This window comes from Battus philenor, unplaced genomic scaffold (assembly GCF_028537555.1).
Source record: "Battus philenor isolate CCGP_79_NKW_IND1 unplaced genomic scaffold, ilBatPhil1.0.hap1 SCAF_13, whole genome shotgun sequence".
NCBI lineage: Eukaryota > Metazoa > Arthropoda > Insecta > Lepidoptera > Papilionidae > Battus > Battus philenor.
The window spans coordinates 7,429,688-7,448,903 of NW_027181675.1; the positions used below are offsets into that span (position 1 = coordinate 7,429,688).

Here is a 19,216-nt window from a genome sequence, read left to right on the forward strand (position 1 = left end):
AGCCGTAACTTATACTATAATGTAAGCTATACTTACTTATAAAATAGCTTGTTGAAATATTAAAAAAAACTTTCTTTATACGACGGCAAAGTTAATAGTTATAGCCGCGGGGGGGGGGGGGGGCAAGCCTGTAGAGTTTCAGGGTTTCATTGTACACGGGCGCTACACCAGCTAGAGCCGCCCCTGAATCTAAGCATAAGTCACATTGTCGTTAGTTGAAGTACCATTAAGTTAATGAATGTTAGATAAGTTAGCATAGAAGAGCCAGTGCCTTAACTACAAAGTAATACCGGAACCAGACTGCGACAAATCTGATAACGTCAGTTTATTATCGAGTATATAAATATACGTACATTACATGAAAAGGTACGAAAACTATACTACTTTAGCATTACTACTTACAAAATATGTGTAGTATTGTTTGTCGTTTATGAAATAAGAGAGCGGGACTAGTGATGTTACCTGGCGATATATACAGTATCGATGTGTGCGAGAGTACCGGTGAGAGGGCGCGTAGTACGCTTGCGACGTTCCAATGTGCTGCGAGCCTGTCGCACTGCCAGATCACCGCACCAGCGCTCGCATCGTGCGTAAATCACTACGCCTTTAAGTATATAAAAGATGTTTTATTTCAAACTTTCATTTTCAAATTGTATAGAATTTCACATATTTTTTTTAAATATCTATTGTATAAAGCAGAGGTTCCCAGACTTTTTTCTCATGTACCACTTTTAAAACTTTGCTGGTTACGGTGGACCCTCTGCAGCTACATTTCTACAATCTTACCAAAACACGACAAAAATGTGAAGATTAGATCTAACAATGAAATTTTCCCTTGCTGACTTCCAACCACGAATTAATAGTTAGTATGTGGAATATGAAAGTTTTTACACGTAAAAATATATATGCTTACATTGAAAAGTGAAGTCTAGCCTACATTTTCGTAAAAATTTTGTACACCTCGCTTACGAACTGTCAACTTCCATTTTATTTGTCACACTAACGGGGGTCTGTTCCATCGAGTATTCCGTGTACCTCTGGGATCCAGCTGGACCACTTTCAGAACTAGTGGCATAAAGCGTAATGAACATGCGTTCGTCCTCATCTGGTCAATGCGATTATTAGTTTAGGAAAGCGAGAATTTTTTTAAAATAAAAAGTTGCATTAAAATCTTCGGTCTACTAAACGTCCTACGTTTGAATTTATGTTTATGAACTTAACTTTTTTATATAAAACTAAAGTAAGTTATAGGAAGCACGAAGATTGTTTAAATTAAATTCAATTAAAAGGATTAAAGGTACCTGCTCCTGCAAATAGGATTATAGCCGGCCAGGAGTCAAGCAATAACGGCGTTAGAAACAACAAAGCCATTGTCATCGTTATTGGTCCTTCTATGTTTTGAGTCTTTTTCATACCAACTTTGTGTGCAGGCTGCCATATACTAATAAAAGTACCGCACAACCACACTGAAAAAAATAATTATAATAAGTAAATTTGAATAGTACGCCATAACACGTGTGTTAATATTGAAATTAATTTTGATTGAAATTGTTATTTTTGGTTGCATGAAATTAAACAATTTTTTATATACCTTAAATCGTAATTTGTTTCACAGGATCTATTATCATATAGGTAAATTATTTTTTGTCAAAAACTTACAAGTCTTTAATTAACTAAATAGTAATTTTCTTGCTAAATCAAATCTTTTTTATTAAATAATATCTAAATTTAGACCAATGTACTATGAGAAATAATAGGTGTACTATTGAAATTAAAGGATTTAATGTAAATTCTCTATCACAACAAATTGGCCTCGTAGTATCCTTCACATGTCACATTAAATACAAAAGCAAAAAATTGTTAAGTTGATGTTGGAGACTGTTTAACTTATTTGATTTTAATGTTCAAACAGAGATAAGGAGATAAGTCAATAAAATGAAAGAACCCATACAGCTTAGATAATTAAAATCAATTGATAAAGTAAAATTAAAAGAAAGTCACACATGGTATTCCAGTTAAAAACATTGGTAGTCTCAATGCCTCGTTGCAGAACGCAACCGCTATCATTCCGTTGGCTACGACTTGTATCACAGCTCCAGCTGCCGCCCAACGGGCTCCACTGACGCATGGAGGTGCTGGCGTGTTCGCTTCAGGTATAGCTGTTACTACCTGTAAATGAGTAATTCGTTTTACAATGATCGTACACCTACGTAAGTACACACCTATTCAAGTGACAACCCAAGCCGAGTTTCTTTTGAAGGCGCCCTTGACCCTGATAATTTCATGGAGTATCAGCCAAAGTGACCTAAGAGTTTCCAAATCGGTAAAACCAAATGTAACAGCCTGAACTAAGCTGCCCAGAAGCCCTCGAGCTCCGGTGAAAAGTACAAAGATTTAGGTTAAGCTGTGAAAAAAGCCTTTTCAAAGTAAAGGTAATGAACCTTAATTAACCGTAAGATTTAATTTATTACTATCCGAATTATATTTAAACTCAAAATATTACCGATAAATTTTACCTCATATTACAAATACATAAACTTAAGATTACTAGATCTGATGCCGTCTATTCCCTAGTATACAGTCATAGATGTAATAGCGTTAAAAGTATTGCCTTAGTTTCTTTAGATTGAAAGTTGCATTTCCTCTGTAGATGTTGTTGCTGCTAACCCTAAGGCTCTTACAGCTTCATCTGAACCGAGTTCGCGAAGCGGAAGGGTCCGTAAGATTGTAAGTACCCGGTAGTTCGTTGAACTGAATTTTCAAGAGGTTAGAAGTGAGACCTATTTACAGTAATTAAGCTCGAGAACTCTCTCGGAAGCCTAGGCTCCAGATTTTACAATATTTATTTCTTTGGATTTGGAAGCCGACATGTACAAGTATTAGGCTCGTCAAAACAGACTTCATGGATCGACTCGGTGTAAGGGTTTAATAAAGAAGACTCGGTTTAAGTCATAATTTGCTATTCGGATTATAAGTTAATTTAAACTTTCTTTTTTGAAATTCGAAAAGTTTTTTTTGAATTTCAAAGTCGTATGTCCACCTTGCGTGTGAATGTCCTATGCTACGTTTGATGCGCCGTTATCTCCACTTCAACTTCCAATCCGCTGATCTGATCCACGGATCTCTTAATTCTTGATAATATTTCCTAGAGTCTTACGGTAATGTAATATTTTTAAGGTCGAATCCGAATTAATTTATAAAAGCAAAGAAAATGTTAATTTCGTCGCAATATATATACTTCTTTAAAGCAATATGAGCTACTTATAAAATGATTAATTTACCTGTATTGTATCTTTGTACTCTTTTACAACAGCATCTATGTCAGTGGAGTCATCGCCCGATGACATATCCGGTTCACTGCCGTCTAAATCAGACTGACCATCGATATCTTCTTCGACGGCGAGCTGCCTTCCACTGTTATTACTACATGATGTCTGTTCCATGTCCTCTGTTGGACATCCTGCATACTCATCAAGGAGTAGACATTCGCGGTCTTCAGTCTCTAGAAATAATAATTATTTTGATAATATTATATTTGTATAACAGTACTTAAGAATAAAAATAGTTGCAACGCGCTGTGTCTTAGAAAAATGTTAATCTCAATACATTAGCATATTCGTTTTGTAAAACGATTTCTATCTGAAGATTTCAAACGCAATGGGCTTAGAATATTCTATATTAAGTTATCGGTTAATAAAGGGTAAGGACGTGTTTTCATGAAAGCAAAATTCTCTTTTGCATGATGCATTCATTTGATCTTATTATTCGTTGTCAAATTTTATCCTCCAACTTGGCGATTTACTACTTATTTCTATTTACTTGTGATCCAAACAATAATCAAAAATGAATACTATGAACATTGACTAAAAACTAACCTAATTTACAGAAACTTAAAGTAAATAATTTAATGACGAATTCTTAGATAATGTTTTATATACAAGTTGTGAATTGTGCTATTATGTAAACAATTAAAAAGAGGTTGAAAAGAAAATGTTTCAATAACTCTTTCCAAATAATATAGAAAAGTAATTAAAAAAATTACATACCTTTGGTTACTTTAGACTTGATGCTTTCTAAAGTTTTGGTGTGGCGGATCGCAGAAGGAATAAACCACAAGCCACGTTTAGATTTCACAGAAGCGGATTTGACAATCCGGGATGTACCTTCAGTTCCTAAACGTTTGTATTCGATATCTGTAAATGATTTAATTATTATAATCTCAATTGAACATTGCATGCTATTTCGTATCGTTATATTGCATAAAAATTTTACACAAATCATGTTCTGGACGTTCAAGCATTTTTGTGAGACAGACTAGGAAAATATAGTCAATATTCTACATTTTCAAAATTTGTTATTTACATAAGTTTTTAAACTAGTCAGTAAATTAAATTTTTTTTATATTTAATATTATTATTCTTAATATTATTTATTGTATACGCTAGGACACATTTGAATATATTCAAAATAATAATCAAGAATTCTTTTTGTAATATCAAAAAATCGTATTAACGTTGATATGAATTATAGTATACGAGTATAATATTCGTGTTACAAATATTATAAGGAGTGATTGGCTATAGATTTTGAAGCTTTAAAAGCTAAATTCACAGTTAATTTTTGTCATGTATGGTATACGTTATGCAAAAATTATTGATTTTAGAAATAACGTAACGTAATAAACTTATAGTAGTATAATAGTACAAAATATTTCCAAAATTACTACATATTCAAATTAATTAAAGTTTATTATTCGTCCCTGCATACTTTCTTCTGCCAGAAGTCATTGACAAAAAAAAAGAATCATATTTCAGAATGATTACTTTATATCAAAAATCTTTTAAGCTTTTTGCTAACAAATGTATAGCTTACATACATTGAAAGCTTTTACATCTACCAGTCATATCCTATATAATTTTCTACTCTTTAAGGTTAAGGTAAAATTATTTTGATAAAGTATATTCTAAAATATTACCTCCTGCTTCCATTTGCTCTTTAGTCGGAACACACCGCATAATGATGAAGTGAAACGCTTGTATAGTTATCCCAAATAAGTGACTTGCGTTCATTAAAGCAATCATGTGTGATAACGGACAAGCAAATGCGAGTATTGCTGCCAAACTTCCTAGAACGATTAATACAAAATAATTAATTATGATTTTGCCCTCCACATCAAGAAGAAATCTAAAAAATATATCCTGTACGTCTATTGCTCGAAAATAAGTAGTTTTCACTTTAATTCTTATTTATCTGTTTTTATACACATATTTATTGTGATTGTAGTACGTAAATTAAGGCAAGTTTCTATATAAACATTTGACCTATAAAGCGTGTTTCCCAGGATAGCACTTTGTCATTGATAGCTTGGTATCTATGTTTCTAATTGATTAACAATATTCATTTAAACTTTTTTTTTTAATTTCAATTGATTTCGTTACATTATCTTTATATTTATTACAGCATATTTTTTATATATATTGTAATCAAAGAAGTGTACGTAAAATTATTATATTCACATTTACCTTAATCTAAATGCCGTTACTTATAAAATATTGAGCGTATAAAGTTACTAAAAATAGCATATTATTAAAATTTAAATAAATTGGGGTCTAGTAAGGTACCTTAAGGCTTCAGTTTCCACTACCGGTCTAAGGTTCTGTGCAATATAAGTAGGTAGGTGGAGCTGCGGCTTTATATTTTTAGGTAGTGATTATAGATCGTCAAGTGCAGTATAAGTTGGAAGACGATGGATGCGAGTTGCTTTCAAGTGGTCCTATTGGAAATCTAGGCGAAAGGCCTTTGTCGAGCTAGCAGGGGACGTCCCGTGATTGTAATGATGATGACAAAAATGAACTTTTTCAATAAAGACATGTTAATATATTATCTATGGTAAACGTAACGAACCTGCTGTAAACACAGCTAACACGGGACTTCCAGTCGTAGCACTCTCATAAGTCATTGATCTTGTAAGCACTTTCCATTCCGGTGATGCCAGCAATACTAGTACAAAAAACAATAACGGACAGAGTTCTGTAAGCGCGAGGCAAATCCCTGCTACCGTAATGCCTGCCAACACTGGACAAACCCAACCGGCAGCGAGGGCTTCAAGTAGTGTAGTCACTGGTAATGCTGCGTCGATTCTATTTCTGCAGATGAAAAGGCGCTTTAATATTTAACCATTTCTACATATGAATGTAATACATTTTTTTTAAATATCTAAAATAGTCTCTACTAGTAGTCTAAACTAGTAGCCAGATTCTGAATTTTTTTTCATTTATTTATCAATATAAATAAGTATTTTTGAAAGATGGCACAAGGAACTACTCGGGTAGTATTCGTTATAAAAATTGACATGATTCAAAAAAATAAAATAATGAGGTAGTAAAAATTAAGTTAAAATTCGGCAATGAGTAAAAGAAGACAAGTCGCTATTTGCCGAGCGGCTTGTAGTGTAAATTTATGCATTTAGGGTCGTTGTTCGCTAGAATATTTAAATAGTAAAAAAATTATTATTATATGTACATGTACAAATTGCAATATTAATAAGAATAATTGTTTATGATTTCGATTATAGAAGTATTTCATTTACGATTAAATTATGAGACTTACCCTTTGAGCATATTCGTGTAAAGAAAACAAAGTCCACATAGAATTAAGGTGGGCAATCCGATCATAAGAAATAGGTTTCTTTTCACATTGCCTTTTTGTTTCGGTGGTAATCCAACGCTAAACGCGTAAGCTATGGGTGCACCAGATGCAAACAGCTGAAATATTATTTATTTTAAGTCCAAAATAGCGATTATACAACGTTGCGTGTTTACTAAATACTATTCAGAAGTTAAATTGTCTTTGTCTTACGTATTGATAAAAAAAGTTTCGTCATTGTGATATGTAATTTGAATATATATACTAATCATAATCATATAAATAAAAGTTTACCGTTATAAATGTTTACAGTTTAGGTATAAATGTAACTAAAAAAGAACGCCCATGGACAGGAAAGTTCCAAAAAAGCTTACCTCATATATCGTAATAGGTATTGGTATTTTAATGCTTGCGATATCCAAGTTGATTAGACCAAAGATAGCGAAACATTGGCTGAATAAGTACAACAGAATTAATAGCATAAATGTAAACATTATACTTTCCTGAAATCGACAAATTCAATTATTAATGGCTCCAAAGCAAATTAATTTGAAAAGCAGGTCATTAATTTACCTCAAGACCGCACATGAACATGGCACAGACGACCATGACAACAGTGACTCCTATTACATCAGGCCAGGGTTCACCAAGAGATCTGGTCTCATAGCCAAATAACCACCTCCTTGTCCGCCCGCCCGTAACGTGATCAGCCGTTGCACTCAGGATCCTTGCGCAAACAGCTACAGCCACAAGGTGCGACAGAAAGCACATCCACATTGCCATGAAGTCGGCGAACGATCTTAGATTCCTTTCTCTTCTTCCCCTCGATGTTTTAGGCGGTGGAAGTATTTCAGCGATTTTTCGCAAATCATTGCAAGTGAATGCTAAAATATTCCGAATATTAAAACAAACAAATTCTTTATGTATGTCAGAAAATTTCATCAATATTTACGTAGACTTTTTCTAACATATAAACAATTTACGTATGTGATTTTTTCACTTATAAAATTAACCACATTGGCGGATAGTTTAATTCAACAAAGTACAAAATTAAATGTCTTTTCCCATAGGGGTACATACTCCTGGTCATGTTTATGCTAACTTATATCGTCGCCCCCACCGAATAAACTCGTAATCGCAATAATAAAATTTTACAAGAGAAATAAAAAAACGAATTTCTTTAATAAAGTTCATTATATACCTACAAGGGTAATCTATATACCAAATCAAAGCCATTTTTTTCTGGATTCATGTATTTAATTTCTGTTTATAAATTAAGGAAATTATCTGAGTTATTACGGAAAATAGATTTGACTGAAATTAAATTAAAAAGTTTTTGAGAGTAATGTCCTGTAGGATGTTATTTGAGCGAAATTTGATATTAACCGTCGACAGTACGGTTGCAATACATAATTATTCATGTGTACATTTCTGTTAACTCTTTTACCGCAATAGTTTTTTAAAGTTTTTTTTTCGACTCACATTGGCTTATTTTGTTATCGATTCTTTAAAATAGATTATGGTAATAAGACGTTACCGTAAATATATTTATAAAAAAGCGCAAAAGTAGCCTGTAATGCCCATTACTGGAAACCAATCGAACATTTTTCTTGCGAATAATATCGTACTCGCTCTTACGATTTTACTTACGAGATTTTAGCTTCCTTCATTTTTCATTAGAAAAATTCTTAAAAAAATCACGAAGTAATACTATCGATATACTATTGCTAGACACTGAGTAAACCCGCAAAAGCATAATACGGGATTATTCGGCGGCGGCGACGGTATCTAAACATTAGTTATTGAATATAACACGAAAAAAACAACGTTAAACGGCTTACTTAATAATAATAAAAGAAGACACAAACAAACTACTATAGGTAAATTAAATATAACTTAGATTTTATACTTTCGTTATAATGATAATAAAGGGAAGACGTTACTGGCAAATGTAGCGAAAGCCGCGAGTAACATTACAGCAGGCACCGCGCAATAGCTAGAGTTGGCTGCAGCTAGCGGGGCCAAGAGAAGGGCGCCCAGCGTCCAGCGCGCGCCGCATGCCTCCGTGCCGCCCAACGCGCTGAGCACGCTGTTCAGCAACGATCGCCGTTCCCGGTGCTCGCTCGTCATCTTTCATATCTAACATATCACGTACATAAAATTGCACAATATGATAAAAGAAAACGATCAAAGGATTATGCACAGACTTCACTTTATATGTATAAATAAATATTAGTAGTTTTATCATGGAGATCTTTGAAGGAGGCCCATTCCTTGGGCGTCTATCAGACATGATAATTATGTTTAAGATGGTCAATTAATCTTCATTTAATTCGTCTATACAAAGAACATACATTAACCATCTCCTTAGCTGTAGGATTTCCACTGCTCGACAGACACTCCTCTATGGATTTAATATGACTGGTTTGAAGTGGCCTGCGTTTACCGATGCCCTTAACAAGGTCGTCTGTCCATCTTGTGAGTAGACGTCTTACAATGCATTTGCCGATCCGTGATCTCCACTTCAGAACCTTAAAGTTCCAGTGGCCTTCTGTTGTGCGTGTTATGTGTGACCTGCCCAATACCATTCCAACTTGCCAATCCGCTGGGTTGTCGATTACTTTGGTTCGTCTACGGATCGTCTTATTTCTAAGCACGGCTCGTTGAGTGACTATGGAGTTGCCTATGAGGCCCATTAGTAAATATAATACCAAAGTGGCAAGCCATGGATATCCTTCTCGAACACCCCTGAGACGCATATAGTTATTCCTGTGACAACCCAGGTTCCCTCTCGAGCACCTTGACGCCAAGAGCTTGTCAATCACCTAATAGTGTGAATTATTTTAGGTCCCTAGCAAGATTCCCCAGGGAATCCTCGTGGCTAGCTATTATATTTTAGGTTCTGCGTCCCCAGCTCGGCCACATCCAATGAAGCCGAAATTGCGACGGAAAAACAGTATTCGTATATGAAAACAGATTAACTCCCAGAAGGGGAGTTTGTACACAAAATTTCATTTTCTATATAGATGTTTTAAAAAACTTATGTAACCACGACAACCAACTCCTTGTTATAGATATAATATTGTGTTTATTATCATTAGAAAATCTGTTTTTTTTTTATTAGGTTATTTTTATAGCTTTAATGATATCTATTATAAAAATATAAAGCAAAAGAGTGGAAAAAGCTTTCCTAAGTACTTTCCAAGAAAGAGTTATCATTATTAACTCTTATTATTTATTAACGAACGCTGTATCATCTTTTATCTTTAGACTGAAACCTTTTGAATCGTTATTATTTAATCTTTTTCTTGACTAATAGTAAAAACGCATTCTATACTCACATAACACTAACAAACAAAAATACAGACAATTTATATTGTTTAAAGTAAATATGCCGTTAAACTCACCATAATTGTGTTGCACAATTTAAACACTACACATTAAATTGAACATTGTTTCTATTATAGATTTAGTTAATTTCGCTACATTTATATCCAGGTTTTTTACTAAAACATTTAGATAGACGAAATGTTTAAAACACCCGTGGTTGTACTGCGTCCGGTGGTTAATAAGGTTGATTTTAAGTGGTTATGCGACAAACCCGAAGAGTGAAGAGCTATATTCATGTCTCACTTGTCTTCATCAAAATCGATACTATAAGCCGTTAGGGTGCTACGAAAAGAGAAATAATATTTTGAGACTAGTTTAAAAAGTCTAAGGTTTTATAATCATGCCTAAATTTAGGAGATCAAACGAGAATCTATGCGAATTAAAGGTAAAAGTAATATAAAATTATTTGTTGCGTGTTCCTGAAAGGACATCGTTTTAAGATATTATCGCTAGATGGAGTGGAGTCAGATTATGAAAGATAATGCACTGTTTTTAAATGTAAATTTGATATGACATATACAGAAAGTACGATAAAAGTCTATTACGAAAATTTGACACACATTACATACATATATATAATAAATAAATTATATATATACATTTAATTAATAAATAAATTTTGAAAACCTTTCGTTGTAAATGTTAACATTTACAGTAGTTAAAGATTCAATTTCAAATACAAAACAGCATGGTTACCATACGATTACAACTTACTATGGCTTCGTAGTTTTACATTGAGAGGTTTTGTTTATATTGCTGAATTTGATGATATATAATTTTAACAAGATTACTAACATTTTTTTCATGTACCGGAGTGTCAGCAGTGACTATAAAAAATGGCCAAAAAACATTTGCAGATTTCGTGGGTTCGAGATGCCCGAGGTTGCAGGGAGCGCCTAGCCTCAAGACCTGCTTTAAAGTAGCGATGTTGAAAGGCTCTCGGGGGAGCCTCGGCTCGGCTCGCTATGTACTACTATTTTACCAGATTGTGAGGCCGCCAAGTTCTTAGATCGCTTCGGTGAACGCTCCTGGAGTGACAAGGCTCGAAGACCCCAGGAGGGGACATTGGCTTGGGCTGTGGCGACTTTGTGGTCTTCCCTATAATCTACGATTAGACCTCGTTTTCGACGAGACCGGTTGATTATTGAATGGCGGAACGTGGGCTGTCTTATTGTCGTCGCGTCGTCTGGAAAATCGAGTACGTGTCTCGGTTCAGGATCTCTCAGGATCACAGGATCTCGTTTGAATGTATGGGGTGTGATTGTATTGTGGATGATGTTATCTGCAATCAATGAATGTTGTGTGTTGAGCGGCAGAATCAAAGTAATGAATTGATGGCCTTTTTAGTAACTTGGCGATTGTTGATATTTCCATATCAACATGCAGGTTTTCATTACGTACGTACGACGCATCTGTTGCCCTTATAATCTTACTATTAATTTTAATGACCTTTGTTTCAGCGCACTATGGACTTCAGAAACCATAGGATTGTAATTTTTTTTAAATCTTAACTACCTACTTCAACTCATTAAATTTGTACAAAAAGTTTGTTTACTTATGATTGTACGTTACACGGAGAGCATACGTTTTATCTTGTAAAGTTTTTATTGTATAATGTTTAAGATTAAGAGTTATAATATAATCGTTATGGCATGAAACAAAAAATCAATTTATTTTATAGAACAAGATAACTATTATTCAACACCATCATCATTTCTGCGGAAGGACATCGATGGCTAGCATAGGCCTCTCTCACACATTTCCAAAACGGACCAGTCGGAAGCCGGCACATTCAGTATCTTCCGACGACCTTAACAAGGTTAAAAGTTTGCGGCCCCAGTGACCTTTTGTTCTGCGTGTTATGTGGCTTGCCTACGGCGAATACTTATGTATCCATCAGATAAAATCGCCAGGATAAAAAAATCGACTTTTTGAAAAGTAAAACAATTTAGTGATGAGGTCATTTGTGGTATTTTAGCAAATAAATTAGCTTTTCTTTTATTTTAAAAACAGGGACTGTCTGATGGTTAGCGGGATCATTAAAAACCGTTGGTATCCAAGCTTTTGACTTGTAAATTTGGTCTTTCATTTACATATATAAAGTGTTAAGTGCTCATTCGCCATTAGAACCCAACGTTTTTTTTTAAATTATCGATTATCATAGTCTTAAGAAAAAAATATATTAACAAATAAAAAAGGGTTTGAAAACCAGTTAACAGTCTTTTACAACCAGGGATCACTATTATAATTTCCTCGGATTCATTATTAAACAAATCGGACAATGCTTTTTCTGTTTTCAAATTAAACATGTTCTTTAAGTGTCAGATCAACATTAATTTTAATTAATAATCATTACTAAATTATATTTGTATTTAAGGAAACTTAAATTTTGGTCTACGAAATGGTCTTCATGGTGTTAAAAAAAATTACAGATTTTTCGATATTTGTTTATCATGATGTTCAGAAATGAGTATAAAATTTTAGAAAAAATATTTAATACGGGTAAACACAGCAATCATTTAATAAATATAATTTAAACGGGAATTTAAAGTAAATACTAATGAGACCTGTAATAGAATTGTTATATTATTAATAACACAACTAAGCTAGTGGCATAATTTTGTGCTAAATAAATACTCAAATTACTTTCTCATATTTATTCAAAAATTATTTAAACCATTATTTAAATATTACATTTGAAAAAATCGGACAAAATTACTGGTTACGTATATTAAAATCTTTAATTAAATTGAATTTTCTTTCAATGATGCAATATTACAAATATTGATGTCATAAATTGCATCTTGGTTAAGGAGTTACTTTGGTTCAGGTACAGATTTGAATTAATATCTTGAAATACTTCTCCGTTTCATTCTTTTAAAATCTCTGAAAGACTTGCTAGGCTTGTCGTACTTTGCTATTGATATTTCCTTCTTAGTTTTTCGTCGTACAATCCAAATATTGCCGACAAAACGTGCAGTGAAGTAGAAGATAAGTTCAACAAAGCTGAGTAAACTTGCGCCGACGAAAAGTCCAGTTGTACCACCGACCGACACTAGAACCCATATTTTAAAATCATTGGTATCCAAAGTGAGCTCTTCAATTTGATCAATTAAATAAAATAGGAAAAATAACAGGGTATTTTACCTTTTGAAAAATTATAAAAAGCAATAAGGAAACATTTATTTAAAGTAATACAGGAAGCGAATTTTTAAATACACAAATTTATTTCTTAAGCAATTCTTGACGTTCTCGTTTAAAAAATTCTCTTTTAAAATGTTTTTCTTAAGGTAAAAAAAGTAAATGTAACAAAATTATTAAACGAAAAATATTTTAAATTCAATTTGAATTGTTTAGTTTACAGCATTTGACTGATGATCAGTATAAAAAAAAATTGTAGATTACTACTATTTTTACATATACTGTTTTTTGATACACAGTTGTTTCTATGCCAATGGAGTGAATCAAAAATTTTATGATTAATTACTAGGAACAAAAAGCAACAAATCTTGTCTAAAGAAAAACCCACCACGAAATAATTTAAACTTTTTTAATTTTTTAAGATTTTTTCTTACCTACGAGGTCCAAGCGACTTCTCACTACGTTTCTTTTAAATCGTTCCGTTGGTAAATATGCAAGTACTATTTCAACGAATATCTTCTTTTTGTTGTTTTTGTGACTAAAATCACAAAATTATATCAATTAAACTAAAACATGTAATAGTTAAAAATACCTCAGGAGTTAAATAAAATAATTAAATTTGATGAACACAACCAGGTGACAGTTTAATAATTTTATAAAAGGTAGTTCTATTTTTCTTAAATGGCAACACTACTTGACCCCGTCACTTTTTTGTGACAACTTCCGATAAAAGGATTGAGAGTAGTGGGGTTGGAACAGCGTTTTGATCATTGAGTCGGGAGCTCGGTCACTCGTTTGATAATCATCGAAGTGATAAGTTGTCTAGTGGAATCTGTACTAGTTGGCCTATAAGAGTATCACAAGTACATAATAATGAAGCTACTTTGAAATTATTTATGAATGTTTTATATATTTTTTAATATCTAACAATACTTATCAATAAAGACAAGGAGAAAACGCTAGTAATCATAATACAATCTAGTAAATATAATGAAAAAGCAATGTCCTATTAATTGTTCTTTACTTATAACATAATGATTAAAATTCTATGTCGTTCATAAAATAATTAAATGTAACTTTAATGTAAAGTGTCATCAAAACTGATTAATAAATAGTTTGTATTATATTTTCGACAGATAACTTTGTTAAGGTCGTCTGTCTTCAGAAGACACGTGGATGAGTCCCATTTCCAGTTGTGGATGTTCTACGGTCGAAATGATGGCGCTGATGTTTTTTTAGGAATATACTTTATACTCACGAGATGACAACGTCCTTAATAATAGTTATTTCAGTTTCGTTACATGATGGGAGACAGTTACATGTCATACCATGGCGGCCGACTGCCCAAGGTGGCTTTAGGGTTGTCAACTGGCTTACATGGGAATGCAGGCATATCATTCCTGATATATTACAATGCTCAGACGTGCCTATAACGTATTATTAGGTGAAAGCAGATTATATTTTTTACAATTAATATGCAATTTTGGTCTGATAAATAGTTTTAAGCTTGTATAAATATAGCCAAAGCACCACTACGTCTACAATTGGTAAATATAATTAAATTCGCTGAAACTTTTTCAAACGCTTAATTATGTTTTGCTGTATCTAGTTAAAATTAATAAATGTATTAAATTTTAACTGCGGGATAGTAACAATTTTAAAATATATTACATCCCGTTGATCCAATTATTCTTGTTATTCAAACCGAAATGCATTTTAACTTAGTTTCCATATGAATTGATTGATAGTTTAATCAACAAAAGTATTATAATACTTTATTTATATTGATAATACAGATGTTTTTTATGCAAATTTTCTAATACGTGTTAACAACACTGCGTTATAAAAAAATATAAATGTAAAAAGCGCGTGTTGTAATTTATAGCAGTATATTTAGATTATAAATACAAATAAAAACAATAAAATACGTATAGATTTAGGGGATTCATCCTTTTTCATCACGCGAAAATCAAAATTTCATTAATTAAATATAATATTATTTACTAGTGCTCAGCATAAAATGGTCATTGCATCCACACAAATCTCTCTGAGCTTGTTTCCGGCACTGCACAGCACAGGCGCTGTAGGAATAATGTGGGTAGAGTCCATTTTCATTTTCGTAGTGAAAACGACAGGCTCGCTGTTCTGGTGTTGTCTCTACAACTTGTGGGTCATTCTCAATATTTCTTACTACAACTTGGCGCCTACAAGAAATTATAATACGATATTTTATACTGTTCCATTTAATTAAAAAGTATTATTTTTCCGTTTATTTTTGTAAGATGCTGATTGGAAACTTGTTAAATTAAATTAGTAATTTTATTACTAAACTAAGGTATATATCTATCGACCTTTTAATTTAGCTGTTCCGAAGATATTAAATAAAGAGAGAAAATAAAAAAGGTACTAATAAAATAGTAGCGTCAAACGAGTACGTTTTAATACTTACTGATATCCGTGTCCAAGCTTCATTTTTAGAGTAGAATACTGCGATGAAGTAATACTTGGTACTTCATCTTCACCTATCGTGTACAGCTTAAATGTTTTAGTTACATGATTATATGTATTACACAGATAAAATAATTTAATAACTCGGAATTCTCAAGATTCCTTACGTGTTTTATATTTCAATTTTTGATATTTAAATTCTCTTGATTATTTACACGAAAGAATGAATTAATGTTCCATATACGATGTTCTAACATTGTGTAATAGCTCCTCAAATAACGAATAATAAAGATTAATTGTTATATCGTGAAATACTATAATCGTATTAAAAATATGGTTAACAGCATACCACATCGTTTCAATGACACGCATTATTGCAAAACAAAGAATCAAAAACGGTATTTTGTAGGTTTTAATTAAATATGTATTGTGAAAAACAGTATTTTTTTTCCTTTTATGTCTCAAGAAATCATCTATAACATACTATAGTTTAAGATGTAGATATTTAAATAAAAACTATCAAAGTAAAATACTTCTCACCATCGAGTTTAGTAAAACGTCAAACCGCAGTACTGCCTTTTTTTGTTTCATATTAATAATCATTTTATAAGCATCTGTTTTCCTGAAACTAAAAACGGGAACAATATATTAATACAATAAAGCAGTCTATACAATATATGTATTCGTCTAGTGCAAAAAGTAATATTAAGCTTGCTCACTCCATCAAATTGTGAGACCTAGTATTGAGAAAAACTTGTTAGGTCTATCGGGAAGTCCAACTTCTGTTTCTAAAATTGGTTTTACGGCTTCGATTCTTTCTTTATCAAAGATTACGTATGTAAGCATTTACTTAGCATTGTATAGCATTTGAAGTGAGTACAAAAATTACTAAAAAAATTAACGCAAAACTTGGGTATGTAGTAAGCACAGGTTGTTTAATTCTTTAGTATTGTTTGTTGTATCAATGTTAACTAATCAAATAAAATCGTCAATAATTTTTCGTGACAATAAGATACCTATGTCCGGCATCTTTGCATCGAAATGCCGAACACGTATCGAGTGATAGTGACTAGACAGACGTTCTTGACATATTGAACGTCTGTCTAGCTGATGTCTAAAATAACAGTTCGAACCAAGTCTCTAGTTGAGGCCCTCACGCTGATTTGTAAAAGTAGCATTACTCAATCATATAATTAATAAATAATATGTATACGAACAATTCCTTGTAGAAGTATTCAACGTTTCTAATGTTTGTCGAAAATGTAAAGTCCTTTAAATCGAAAATTCTAAAAAAAAATCCAAAACAACAGTGTTTTGAAATACTGCGATTTTTTACAATATATACTTATAATATTATATATTTACCCTTTTTACAACCTGTGTATAGGCGGTCTTATATGAATTTTAAATAAGAAGTACAGGTATAAACAAATACATTCTAAGGCAAATCTAATAAAACATTCGCCCTGGCAACGTGATTTTAGTTTTAAATATTCAAAGATTCTCTCACAGAGGCCTAATAGTCTTAGGAATAGTTTTATGTTGTCAATATCTTTTAGTTAAAAAACCCGTTCCATCTTTATGCGTACATGTCTGCAAGGTCATAAAATAAATCAAGTAAGTACTAATAAAACAACTCACTTGGTTTGTATAGAATTAATAATGAAACAAGTGCCCATATCAGTATGTATAGGTTGAAAGTGGCTGCAGCAATCAAAACTGTTGTCATTATAAGAGCAATTACTCAGGATATGTCGGCAGTCACTCCGGACTAGTTGAGCGTAATAACTATAATTAGATGTTTTACAAAACGGATCAGGGTAGTTGTTTTTATAACAGACATCAATAAGTCTATAGCAAGAACCACGGAAATAGGCGACATCTTTAAGAGCATCTTCGAGGTCCAGTAGATGATCGGGTGTCCAGATTCTACAATATTATTTTATATTTAAGCGTACATATTTCATACAAGTAAAAATTAACCATCACAATTTATGTCATACAAAGACAAAAAATGTATCAATTTATATAACAAATATTCGTTATTTTATGTCTTCCTCCAATTACCTTATTAAAATACGTGATACGGTTTTTGAAAAGGTTTCTTTTTGGTATCTGAAGGTTTTATTTATAATTTATAGATCTTTTTTGTAATATTTATTTGTAGAATATCGCTGAAACATATTTTATGATATCATAATTACTCTACATCTTACGCCATAACTTTTTTTAAACAAAAAAACATTTTAAGGTTCATACTAACGTATCAGAAACGTTGTAAACCATGAATTTGTTATTGGCTTCGCAAATCGCCACTGCAGGAAGCTTGGTATCCCAGTCTGTATATGTCGTCTCCACACCGAAACTGATGGGGTTCGTAATAAAGGCGTCCCATGCGGCGATAATTAATAGAGCCGATCCGTACCAAGACAAAATCACCAGTACCAACCATAGTAATCTGTATAATATTTTTTTTACACTTGAAAATTAAGTAATATTTTTGATAAAGCAGTAATTGATATTAGGTAAGGCCAACGTTCTTATAATAATGTTTATCTGTTAAGAATCCTTTCAAGGCTCTCGAGAGTGATTCGTAACATGAAAATATTACGGTACCTGTTAATTGCATTTTGTTGTTGATCAGCAAATAAATTTTAGATTTGGAAAAGTACACGTTAGTCTATCTTATTAACTTTAAATTTCGACCAGCAAAATTAGCGTTGACATTTGAAATAAGTTTTTAAATTGATTCTTCAGGTTACGAAACTTCATTTATAAAAATTGGGAAACGAACAATGCGTTGCCGGTATGTGGTCTCCACTCTTGAATTTAAAGATACCTGCCGCCAGCCGTTCTGCCCATTATGCAGCATGTTTACTGCCACTTCAACTTGCCTCGTTACTTTCGCTCATCAACGGAATTCCTCATGACTTTTGTATATTAGTCGTGACTACTTCTGTGTGACTGTATGGAAGAAATGTCATCTATATTCATAAAAAGTGTTAGCTATTTACCTTTCAGTCCAATGCCTAGAATCGTCAGCAATAAAGTGGATACCAGCGAATGTGCAGCATGAACAATAATTTTTTAAATGTGATTTACATGAAATCTTCACCATTTCAAAAAAGGAACAAACTTGTTATACACACTAGTGGAAGTAAAGTAAAAATGAAAAGTAAAATAAATGCAACTATTGTGCAAGTTTTACATTTTTTATAATGTCGTAATTAAATTGTACAATAACGTGACTGTGCTATATGACATTCAAGGTTATAGCAATTATATAATCTGTTAAATTGTTCATTGTCAAATTAAATATTTATATAGCTTTCCACTTTGTTTATTCAAAATGTTTGTTCTAATAATGTCTATTGGTACATTTTCCTAAGGTTATATGCTTATAATAATGATTTTTTTAAATTAACAATTAATCAAATAAATGATATTAGATTTCGAATACATATTAACATGAAAAGAGATTGTGCTAACATTACATAACATATACAAAATAATGTATAGTAACTATTTACAATTGATAATAATTAACATAATGTAAAAAACAACAGATTATCTTTTTATAGAATGATAGAAA

At 32.3% G+C, this 19,216-nt stretch overlaps 2 protein-coding genes across 2 annotated transcripts; both read right to left on the reverse strand.

Annotated features, from left to right (window-relative positions):
* Positions 1-458: 458 nt before the first annotated feature.
* tadr (torn and diminished rhabdomeres) lies at positions 459-10,152 on the reverse strand. The gene is made up of 12 exons (XM_068777515.1): positions 10,053-10,152; positions 8,589-8,784; positions 7,219-7,529; positions 7,020-7,148; positions 6,610-6,764; positions 5,905-6,146; positions 4,976-5,125; positions 4,047-4,193; positions 3,282-3,502; positions 2,004-2,169; positions 1,302-1,466; positions 459-604 (listed from the first exon to the last, which is right to left on the reverse strand). Exons 2-12 carry the CDS (start codon positions 8,773-8,775, stop codon positions 459-461), a joined length of 2,019 nt encoding a protein of 672 aa, XP_068633616.1. The 5' UTR covers positions 8,776-8,784; positions 10,053-10,152.
* A 797-nt stretch (positions 10,153-10,949) lies between these two features.
* Positions 10,950-18,742, reverse strand: ppk13 (pickpocket 13). The gene is made up of 10 exons (XM_068777431.1): positions 18,639-18,742; positions 17,888-18,082; positions 17,266-17,553; positions 16,165-16,246; positions 15,626-15,711; positions 15,181-15,380; positions 14,435-14,603; positions 13,611-13,714; positions 12,896-13,090; positions 10,950-11,317 (listed from the first exon to the last, which is right to left on the reverse strand). Exons 1-10 carry the CDS (start codon positions 18,740-18,742, stop codon positions 10,950-10,952), a joined length of 1,791 nt encoding a protein of 596 aa, XP_068633532.1.
* Positions 18,743-19,216: the final 474 nt, after the last annotated feature.